Below are 12,001 nucleotides of genomic sequence, written 5' to 3' on the forward strand. Positions count from 1 at the left end.
GGGATGGACAAAGCTCTGATTGGCATGTGTGTGAATGAGAGGCGGTTCGTAAAAATCCCACCCCATCTTGGCTACGGGAGCGAAGGTGTTTGTGAGTACAGTACTCTGTATGGAAATGTTCATCCAAGACAAGCTGTTGAAATTACAGAGTTTCTAACAAGTTCATCAAACCCGATTTTTTAATGAATGCATTGCTGCCTAATAAGTCCTGTTCATGGGATTTATCTGTGGATCTGGATGTGTGGATGAGGAGGACATGGGACCATGCTGACGGACCCTGTCTCCCAAACTCCACAGCTTGATTTTAAGTTCTGAACTTCTGAGAAGTTCCTGCTCCCTCTCAGTCCACAAATTTAGATCTCTGAATCGAGTTCAAGAGGCCAGATTACTACAGGCAAGGCTACAATGTCATGCACACCAAGCAAACTATCATTGCTAAAGTTTCCCCCTGTCCTCCACATCAAGTCCTTTCCCCCTTTTTTTTGAAAAATGTGAGGATCTTTGTTTTCTCCCCATTGTTCATTTCCTTTAGACGGACTTCTAGCTACAATTGTTGCAGAGAATATGTGATGGCAGAAATATCCATTGTGTTCCTCACTGAGGAACAAGTTGCTGTCCTGTTCTGATCAAGATGAATTTAATATAATATGAGGCTTCAGTAGTGATGACTCTGAGCAGGGTGACAGTAGTAAAGCAAACTCACTCTTAAGTTGTTTTCCCAAATCCTTGATAAACAGAGGCACTTCAAGTTCCCTGTAAAGAGGGATTGACTGATAAACTGTGCTGAGAATTCTTGCTCTGGGAGGGGAATGGTGGGATGTATCCAGTAACTCTTAGCAAACTACAGCTCCCAGAATGCTTTGGGTGAAGCCATGACAGCTGAAAGTGGTATTATAATGCTCTAAATGTGGCCTCTGTCTCTGTACGCCTGGGCCAATGGTGAAACAGTTCCCTAGCCAGCCACATCCTTTGTGCATGCCTCCTACATCTTGAAAGAGACAGTAGTTTGTTACATTAATTCTGTTTTTTCAGCAAGCTTCATTTCCGTTTTAATATATTTTGCATTCACAGCTGGTGTAATTCCTGCAAACTCAGTGCTTCACTTTGATGTGCTTTTGATCGACCTTTGGAATTCTGAAGACCAAGTTCATATTCAAACTTATTACAAGCCAGAAAATTGCACAAGAACGATCCAGGTGTCTGATTTTGTAAGATACCATTACAATGGGACATTTCTAGATGGTACACTGTTTGACTCGAGGTAGTTAATATACATTTTTTTCTTTCTATTATTCATGTTTTCTGAGGTCTTGATTTTTGAGGGCTTCTGTGAGAATTTACATAAAAATTTGTTGGCAGGGCTGGGAACAAAATCTATGCCTGAGGCTTAGGAAAACCACTTCCTGTCAGTATAAGACAACATTGGACTCAATAAACCAATGGTCTCTCATGCCTGCTATAAGGCAGCTTGAAATGTTCAGCTTTTAACCACTAAAGCAATAGGGAAAGAATGTGGCATATTTGGTGTCTTTGCCTTTGTGCAACTAAGTTTTGTTGTTTTATACTCTGTGTACTTCTAAAATTGTTTGAAACAAAATGCGTATTGGTCTACATTGATTTTACTCTGCCCAACTCGTCACATTTTTTGCTGCTTCCATTGTTAAAAAGGAAGACACTAGCTATGAGTAACTGGTTTTTTTATTATATTTTCAGCCACAATAGAATGCGAACATATGACACTTATGTGGGTATTGGTTGGCTGATCCCCGGTATGGACAAAGGTCTCCTTGGAATGTGTGTCGGAGAAAAGCGCATCATCACAGTACCGCCTTTCCTGGCGTATGGAGAAGACGGAGATGGTAAATGCCAAATTTGTTTATGCCGGTCTTGAATATTAACACAAATGCAAAAGCAACACACTGGCTAATAACTGGTAAGGTAAAGGTAAAGGGACTCCTGACCATTAGGTCCAGTCGAGGCCGACTCTGGGGTTGCAGAGCTCATTTCGCTTTATTGGCCGAGGGAGCCGGCGTACAGCTTCTGGGTCATGTGGCCAGCATGACTAAGCCGCTTCTGGCGAACCAGAGCAGCACACTGAAACGCCGTTTACCTTCCCGCTGGAGCGGTACCTATTTATCTACTTGCACTTTGACGTGCTTTCGAACTGCTAGGTTGGCAGGAGGAGTGACGGGAGCTCACCCCATCGTGGGGATTCGAACCGCCGGCCATCTGACCCACAGCGCCACCCACTTCCTTTTAAGACTCCTGAGAGACATCTTCCTTTGAGAGATGGCTTGGCGTTCCTTGCTATTCATTGACTTGTTTGACTTCTCATTTCACTCTTTTATGTACAACAACTTACAGTCACTTGTATATTTTGTGAGATGTACTGTATGATATATACATTATTTTGAAGTGGTGTATTACTATATTTTGAATGACATTGTAATTAATAATATATCCACTACCAGTTATTAGCCAGCTTGTTGTGTTTGCGTTTGTGTTGATTGTTACATTTTGTAACACAGGTGTTTGTGTTTGTCCATGCTAGTGAATACTTGACAACCCTGAGAAGCATAAATCAAGAGATCTTTCCACAGAATTTGAACTCATAATGTTTTGTGTAGGAAGCAACTGATCAATAAAAAATTTAATAATAAGAAATTTTATTTATATCCCACCCTCCCCAGCCGAAGCCGGGCTCAGGGCAGCTAACAACAATCAACTCAATATCTGATCGCCCAGGGAATGTTCATCTTTAATCTCAGTTACAGCTTAATTTCTTTCAACTTTATTTTTTTCCAGATAGAAAATTGGCAGAATAACCAGACCGCTATTAGCAAAATGAAAGTTATTTTTAAAAATTCCTAGAAGTAGCATCTCTTAGGTTGATTAATAAATATAAGTTGCTTTAGAATTGCAGGGGTGCAGAGAAATGAAATGTATATTATAGCATGGAATAGATGTGGGGTTGAGGGTATGTATATATGTGGGGTTAGCTTGAATTTCTTTCTGGATTCCTGCGTTGACTTAAATGCCTACCGTCCACCTTGGTTATAGGTAAAGAAATCCCGGGTCAGGCATCTCTGGTCTTTGATGTGGCTCTCCTAGATCTCCACAACCCCAAAGACAGCATCGCTGTGGAACAACAATATGTGCCTGAAGCCTGTGAGCGTAGAAGCCAAGTAGGGGACTTCCTCAGATACCATTATAATGGTACACTTTTGGATGGCACATTGTTTGATTCTAGGTAACCACACTGCTGAACACACATTTCCTACTTTCTGTTTATTTCTTTGTGTGTTTTTATAGCTCTATTCTGCTGAGCATTCTTTAAAGGTATTCTAAGTAGCTTGGTAAATGTCTTCAATAATCAATCAATCAGTAAGACTAAGAAAAAGTTTTAAAAAGTAGAGCAATGGTTCCAATAGATGTGGGTTATCCTGAAATAACCCACAAGAGATTTAAGTAATAAATGCACAGAAGATGATGGTGTAGATTACTACTTTCAACAAGCAGACAGAAAAGCACAGCTAATAGGACCCCAGCACATAAAGTAAAGACATTTGGGAAAATTTAAAAATATTTCCTATTTCTCCTCTTGAGTAACTTTAGTGTATAAATGTTTAGTGGGTTTTCCACTTTCCATGATAATAAATGGGAAGCAAAAGTGGATCTGTGCTAAAGCTAGTTTATAATAACTTGTACGGTGAAAACCAATTCTTTACGTTTATAGCACGTTTTATCAAAACATGTCAATGTGCAGTAAGAATAATATCACCAATCAAAACATTAAATCCTTTGCTTCTTTCTGTTGTGGATAATTGCTTTTGGACATTTACTTCCAGGGGCACATGATTTAACAAAGAGCATCTGTTTCAATAAACCTAAAAGAATAGAAAAAATTAGCCATTACATCCCATCTTAGCACTTAGTGCTTAGATTGGAGATAACAGATCTCTATGCCTGATGCTATATGACATCAAGTGACTGACAGATGGGTGTGGTTTGTCCAAAACATCCTTGCAGCCAAATTCAGAGGCATGGTGGACCTAGATGCACAGTGAGAGGTTCTCTATTACTTTGTTAGACCCCATGCTATTTTTGCTGACATACTTGAAAGATCAACATCTTTCAAACACAACATCTATCAAACAGAAAAGATAAATTACTGTTTCAAACGGTACTAGCCACTAGAATTGTCTGTGCAAGACAATGAAAGAAAAAAATCCCCTTCATAAAAGCATGGCTACTTTGAGCAAAATCATATGGATTATGTGGGTTAGACAGGGAAAACAAGGGTTTAAGAAGTTTGAATCTGAATGGGACCTATTTAGGAATTTCTGGAATAAAAATCAAGGGTTGACAAGACACAACCCTATGTCATGAGAGTAGTGTCTCTTGATTGGATGACATTAATATGCTATTCGGGCTCAGTTTTTTATTTTGTGTTTTTCATACCACAAAGTGGATAGCTTTTCTAGTTTTGTTCTTCTTATGTGACTTCTCATTTTGCTGCTATACAGTATATTAAAATAGTTTTCTTGTCTATGCGCTTGGTCTGCTCAGTATTGTTTAAGGTTACTTCACCTATCCGTTAATATATTTGTAATCCTGTTACCGTATTTTTCGCTCTATAAGACGCACCAGACCACAAGACTCACCTAGTTTTTGGAGGAGGAAAACAAGAAAAAAATATTCTGAATCCCAGAAGCCAGAACAGCAAGAGGGATCGCTGCGCAGTGAAAGCAGCAATCCCTCTTGCTGTTCTGGCTTCTGGGATAGCTGCACAGCCTGCATTCGCTCCATAAGACGCACACACATTTCCCCTTACTTTTTGGGAGGGAAAAAGTGAGTCTTATAGAGCAAAAAATACGGTACATATTTGGCTTGCTTTTTTATTCACAGTTGAAGTTTTACCATATTATACACATTTATGTATTTGTTTTGCTAGCTTAATTTCCTCACTTCTTCTAGTCACACTTAGGTTTGGTGCTATTATAAGACATGACTTCATCAGTTCCACTACACCCTGTTGATACTTCTGTCTGATGTTTTTGCTGTCGAGCCAGTAAGCTATGGGCATATTGATAACAATCTTAGTTAAGCAAAGGTTTTTTCCTTTTGCCTGTAGTTATTCACGGAACCGAACATATGATACCTACGTTGGGAAAGGTTATGTGATTGCTGGGATGGATGAAGGCTTGCTTGGTGTATGCATTGGAGAGAAGAGGAGAATAACCATCCCACCTCACTTGGGGTATGGCGAAGAGGGAAGAGGTGAGTACTGTTTTTAATTCAGCAGCAGTGCCCTCCAGTCATTCTTTTACTTCAGCATTTAAAAGATTTAAGGCCCAGTGCACTGCATGGAATAAGTTTGTTGGCTTTCCATCTTCCATATATATATATACTATATTTTTCGCTCTATAAGACGCACCAGACCACAAGATGCACCTAGTTTTTGGAGGAGGAAAACAAGAAAAAAAAATCTGAATCTCAGAAGCCAGAACAGCAAGAGGGATCACTGCGCAATGAAAGCAGCAATCCCTCTTGCTGTTCTGGCTTCTGGGATAGCTGCGCAGCCTGCATTCGCTCCATAAGACGCACACACATTTCCCCTTTTTAGGAGGGAAAAAGTGAGTCTTATAGAGCAAAAAATACGGTGTGTGTGTGTGTATATATATTTCTTTTGTTATAGCAAATTGCAAATACAATTATCCAATTTCACATTTTACATTCCACCCCCTCCCATTGACTTCCCTCATCTTCCCCTTCTGGCATGTTACATTATTTGTTATCTTCTGCATGTTAAATAACTTTAAGTGTTATTGCATTGTCTTTCTTCATATTTTACTTGAATAAAATTGTGAATGTTTATTCAAAGGCCTTCCACCTTCCTGGTTAGAAGATAGGAATCAATGGAAGCTGCTGTAGCCCTCTCTCCTGGCAAAGCTTCAATTTGTGCTTGCCTTTGCTTGGAGGCAGAACTTCTCAGCTCTCCTGTTTTCTTGTTAGCTCCTTGTTTACAAACAATCTTTTGGAAGTGCATGGAATTCGTGCTAATGGAAAATTATCAGACTTGCCAACCTCTGAAAAACCCCTTTCATGACATTTGGAGATCACAAAGTCTCATTCGTGGAGTACATAATTCTAGTAAGAGCAGAAGGGTGGGTGGCTTCTTTTCATATAATCATTTATTGTTCTAGGAAAGATTCCAGGATCTGCTGTGCTGGTCTTTGATATTCATGTGATAGACTTCCACAATCCATCTGACTCTGTGGCTATTACCACCCATTACAAACCTAGCAATTGCTCTGTTCTGAGCAAGAAAGGCGATTACCTGAAGTATCACTACAATGCCTCACTCTTAGATGGCACTGTGCTAGACTCAACGTAAGTATGTAGTTTAGCAGCAAAGAACAATAGAAGCATGAAACTGGGAATATTTTGTGCATGTGGGCCTACCCAATCACTTATTTTTATAAATTTGCTTTCATTAAGTTACAGTTGGTGAGAGAGTAATGATGAAGGGAAGGGCTAATCAGACTGAGGGGTTTCTGGATTCTTGGGTCACTTGTCTTAACAAATTTTCTGCACGGTCCAACTTGCAATGCATTTCTTAAAGGTAAAGGGACCCCTGACAGTTAGGTCCAGTCGTGGATGACTCTGGGGTTGTGGTGCTCATCTCGCTTTACTGGCCGAGGGAGCCGGCGTACAGCTTCCGGGTCATGTGGCCAGCATGACTAAGCCGCTTCTGGCGAACCAGAGCAGTGCACAGAAACGCTGTTTACTTCCCGCCAGAGCAGTACCTATTTATCTACTTGCACTTTGTGCTTTCAAACTGCTAGGTTGGCAGGAGCAGGGATCGAGCAATGGGAGCTCACCCTATCAAGGGGATTCGAACCACTGACCTTCCGATCAGCATGCCCTAGGCTCAGTGGTTTAGACCTCAGCACCACCCATGTCCCATAATGTATTTCTTAGAAAGTGTCTATTAAGAATTCAGATCATCACATAGAAATTGGAAATGGTAAATGTCAAAAGGCTAGAGGAGGTGGAATTCTGATGTTACATTGGCACATCTTAGCTTATCAACTACTATTTTTTTCTTTCAGGTTTAGCCTTGGGAAAACCTATAATATAGTGCTGGGTTCTGGACAGGTTGTATTAGGAATGGATATGGGTCTCAGAGATATGTGTGTTGGAGAGAAAAGAACAGTTATTATCCCACCCCACCTTGGCTATGGAGAGGCTGGAGTTGGTAAGTGAAGCTAATAGTGATGCTGACACACAAATGTGTCTGGTCTTCTGTAGCATGTGTCACAGTTCACTTCCGTGGGCAGACTTGTTTTGTTCCTTAAATGTGTTCATTGGTTCATGAACAGCTCTGAGGTGGTGTATCTTCCATGCAATTTAAGTAAGAATATTAGTCTAAAAAGGTATATTCAGAACATGAGATGTTGAGAATATATCCGTGTAATGATGATGACATCATCATCATCATCATTATCATTATTATTATTATTATTATTATTATTATTATTATTATTATTATTATTTCCCCACCACCCTTCCCACCAAGATCCCAGGGCAGGTTACAACAATTAAAAACACAATATTAAAAAGTTTAAAACTTAAATTTATAGAAATATGTCTTAAAAATATACACTTCAATTGTTAAAAGCTAAGGTAAAGAGGTGCATCTATATTATATTATATTATATTATATTATATTATATTATATTATATTATATTATATTATATTATATTATAAATATGGTTTTCTCTGAGAATGAAAATAGCCCAAATTAATAATGCAACGGGGAAAGGCTATACATACTTGTGAATTAGCAAACAACCTTACCTTAAGTGCAAATAGTCACAAAGCATAGTGCACCTTCTAAGATAAAGAATACGTTAGCCATATTTCTTTTGGATGCTGCAGGCTTTATTTTCTCATATTTTATCTTGCTGATGTTTCTAAGCCAAGGGATGAAATCTGAACAATTTGTATTAACTGCACAATTTGTGAATGCTGGGGGTGGACCAAATTCCAAAATGCTCCTACATAACAGAAATCTAACTTTATTTTTTGTTATTTACTGTTACAGAAGGAGAAGTGCCTGGTAGCGCCGTATTGGTTTTTGACATTGAACTGTTCGACTTGGTGTCTGGCTTACCAGAGGGCTATATGTTTGTATGGCATGAGGAAGTCTCTCCTAATCTCTTTGAAGAGATTGACAAAGATAATAATGGAGAGGTTTTTCTGGAAGAGGTAAGGTTTTGGCTAGTAAAGCTGCATTGGAAAAAAATTCTATAGGAGCTAGTAAGTTCACAGACGACAGCATACAGGACACTGAGTGGAGCCCCAGGCTTCAAGCAATATATTTAAGATCACGTTTCTATTCTGACGGGGCAATCATTTATGGAAAATTATGGAAAAAACAAATATTTCTACCCATAGCAATGCATACGATCATGCAGTTGCTTTGGACATTCTACAGAAACAAGAGACCAGTGTGCTTCTAGGTCTTGAGCACAGGAGGGAGATACATAATCCTACACAGAGAATAGCTACTCCAGTTAAGAGGATCTGATTGAAGCCCAGCTTAACTGAATGTCTGTGGCATAGGTCCCTAACAAAAAATCTCAAAGGGTCAGGACTCAGCAGCTGTTACAGTACTTAGTAATGGATACAAACACTGCTTATGGGAATTTCCCAATTCCTTTTGGTTATTTGAAATTCCAGCAGCGGCGGCAGTACTGGCATGCACCTTGGAATTTAAGTACTAATTTGACACCTGAACCTCTCAAATGACCCAGTAGTACCTTGGTTTAAGAACAGCTTAGTTTATGAACAACTTGGATTAAGAACGTGGCAAACCCGGAAGTAGGTGCTTTGGTTTGTGAACTTTGCCTTGGAAGCAGAACATGCTTCACTTCCTGTTGAGTGTGTTCCATTTGTAAATTGAGTCCCCCACTGCTATGGGAAAGCATGCCTTGGTTTAAGTCTAGAACGTTTTGGTTTAAGAATGGAATTCCGGAATGGATTAAGTTTATAAACCGAGGTACCACTGTACTCACTAGAGAGAAAGTATTAACTGGTATTTACTTAGCACTGTATGTGAATATGAGGGGACAGATGCAAACCTGGCTGCAAACATTATTTTACTTTTCACTAATGTATTTATTTTTTAAATTGTAGTTTGGCGACTACATCCACGAACAAGTCAAGGCTGGCAAAGGAAAGTTAGCTCCTGGCTTTGATTCTGAAACAATTGTGAAAAACATGTTCAGCAATCAGGACCGAAATGGAGATGGCAAGATAACCGCTGATGAATTCAAACTGAAAGACCAAGAGCCACAGGGACATGACGAACTGTAGTTTGTTTTTAAAATTTGTAGGAGCTAAACTGCTGTCAGAATGTATGCACAATAGAGGTGGTTTGAAATGTGTGTGTGTATACTTAAAAGTGTGGACAGTGAAAATGAATACTCCTGTCTTTGTAAGAGTGAAGTAGGCTAAAGTAAGGGGAAGACTGTGGCATTTTTATAAAACATGAAATGCCTCAAAATTGGTTTCAATGACTTAAAAAAATAATAATAGTGACACAAATCTTGTGACATATTTTTTGAGAGGTGGTAAAGAATTTTGAGCTTAGAACAAAAATGTACATTTCTGTTAAACTCCTGCGCCACGGCCCTGTTCGGTTACTCTCCAACTGTAGTTTTATATTCATCTCTCCAAGGAAGAGAAAATCTTCTACAATGGGAGGAACTGCACTAAATCTTTTTCAAAGCCGTTATCCCAAAGTCAGATGCTATGGTAGCACCATGAGCAGTACTGGAGATGGGGAGTCATGTTTCCCTAAGGATTGTAACTGAAGCTATGAATACAAAAACCAATCACAAAAAGTGTGTATCATTCTTTGCCCTGTATCAAAACATGTCCATTTATTTTAATGGGCCTACTCTTGAGTATCACCCTGAAATTAGTCTGTCCTCACTAACGTGTATTATAGAGAAAAGAAAGCAGAACTGTACTAGAAATATGCTGCAATATGCATAACGGTAGATTGTAATTGTGTATACAACATATGGCTACTCCATCTACTTTTTTGTGCAGTGACTCCTCAACTAGAGAACTGTCATAAGTGTACTTCAGAGTGAATCTCAGGTCTCATTTGTGTCTATAAAAATATTTTGTTGATCATAGAATTGTAGAGTTGGAAGGGACCATGAGGATCATCTAGTCCAGCCACCTGCAAGAATATGAACCTTACGGGGATCGAATCAGCACCACACACTACGCAACTGAGCTAATACCCTGCGGCTAAAGAGCACAAGAGCATAAATTGAGTGACCTCCCCCAAAGGGAAAAGAAGCACAAAGCTACGGTCCTCCCACTAACGGGAATGTACAAAGCGTCTTCTTTTTTAATTGTAGAATGGTGCTAGTTCTAAAACTACGACATACCTTTCAAAACACTTTTGCAGTAAGCAAAGTTATGTTTTATACGCTTTGTAATATTATTAACGTCTTAAGGATTTGTCAAGTGTGATACATGCTGTTATTTTTATTAAAATAAAATATGGACAGACACATTCTGCACTACTCTTCCTCCATGTACAGGTGACTGGGGATGGGGAAAGGCTTAACAGTGACAATATTGATCTAAATTATGGCTTTCAATATATATCTGAACTGCTTGGCTAGCTCTGGAATTGGAGCTGGGACATAGGGGTTCAGATCACATCCAAAAGCTCTCTGAAAGGTGAACAAACCATTTATGTAGTTGTAGCCCAACTATTGAGGCAAAGTGTACAGTGTGAATGAGCAAAGCACTGTAAATTAATATTGTATTCTTTCACCTTTTATAATTAACTACAGGCTGAATGTGGGCAACAAATGAAATGCACCAATTATGAACAGTACTTTAAATAATACTGGCTGCTTTTTGGCTTCTTTTTCCGGCAGGAGGAGAGTGGTGTTTTTTGGTTTTAAGCTACCCCTTGTAAAGAGATGAAAAAACTCCCTATCAAAGTTCTCTAGAATTGATATATGTAATCAGCATTATTAGATATCACTTAAAACAATGCCATGTATCTGCATGAGGAGCTGGGCTAGAATCACAGAAGAGAGGGTCATTTAGTCCAATGCCCTGCAATGCAGCAATTCAACTAAAGCAATGTTGAAAGCATTGGGCTCTTATGGGAAACAGATTCATATAGGCAGTTTGTCTCACACGGGTCTGTTCCAAGTAGTAATCATGCATGAGAATTGGGCATGGATCCGCCTGCCTGGTAGCCGTTACAAGAAGCAGCAGCCTGCACCCAAAAGCAAGGCCTGCCAATATGGTAGAAGCTCCTCTTCCAGACTGGCAGCTCCACTTGTTCTGGATAGTCTTCTTAAGGAAGACATGGGACTTGTTTTCCTGATTGGGTTAAACAGTAAACCCGTGAAAGAGTTTTACCTGGTTTGTAAGTACCAAATTAATCAGTCCACACCTTCATTAATGAGAATGCACATAAGTAAAATTTAAAAGTTTGGCGTCTCCAACTTTCTTGTTTTGTTCTAAAACAATGGACCCCATTCCATAAATGCTCTCCCCATCTAGCTTGAAGAAATGAGTCTCCCTTTGGAGTAAACTAGGAAGCACAAACCCTTTCTTCTGAGAACCATTTGAAGGAGAAAAGATCCCAGCTTGTGTTGGATAGTGGATCAGAACTGGCCAACTCTACATCTCCTGCTTCCTAGTTTAGCCCCAAACCAGCCTTTATCTGCCTCCTGCTGGACAGAAATGTGGATCACAGCTGCAAAAGAAACTTACATGAGACATACTATGGCAGAAATAGAACTACCGTGGTATTCATTTTTAAACAGTTACTGTATATCTCATCGCACACTTCACTAAGGTAACACTGAAATTACCGTATATCCTTTACACCTAGCTTGGAAATAAACATGGCAGTGCTACTGAAAATAGTGTTTTCTGTGTATT

The 12,001-nt window shown here is 39.4% G+C and overlaps 1 protein-coding gene across 1 annotated transcript in view; it reads left to right on the plus strand.

Annotated features, from left to right (window-relative positions):
• The window catches only part of FKBP9 (FKBP prolyl isomerase 9), a 13,644-nt gene extending 3,042 nt beyond the window's left edge, over positions 1–10,602 (plus strand). Inside the window, exons 3-11 of the mRNA XM_077916514.1 lie at positions 1–91; positions 1,072–1,261; positions 1,714–1,859; positions 3,061–3,250; positions 5,135–5,280; positions 6,207–6,393; positions 7,116–7,261; positions 8,112–8,275; positions 9,206–10,602. The exon at positions 1–91 is cut by the window's left edge and continues 1 nt beyond it. Of these exons, the coding sequence (XP_077772640.1) occupies positions 1–91; positions 1,072–1,261; positions 1,714–1,859; positions 3,061–3,250; positions 5,135–5,280; positions 6,207–6,393; positions 7,116–7,261; positions 8,112–8,275; positions 9,206–9,385 (1,440 nt within the window). The 3' untranslated portion in view covers positions 9,386–10,602. The remainder of the gene's footprint in view (positions 92–1,071; positions 1,262–1,713; positions 1,860–3,060; positions 3,251–5,134; positions 5,281–6,206; positions 6,394–7,115; positions 7,262–8,111; positions 8,276–9,205) is intronic.
• The last annotated feature ends 1,399 nt before the right edge of the window (positions 10,603–12,001 follow it).

Source organism: Podarcis muralis, chromosome 12, assembly GCF_964188315.1.
Source record: "Podarcis muralis chromosome 12, rPodMur119.hap1.1, whole genome shotgun sequence".
Classification (NCBI taxonomy): Eukaryota; Metazoa; Chordata; class Lepidosauria; order Squamata; family Lacertidae; genus Podarcis; species Podarcis muralis.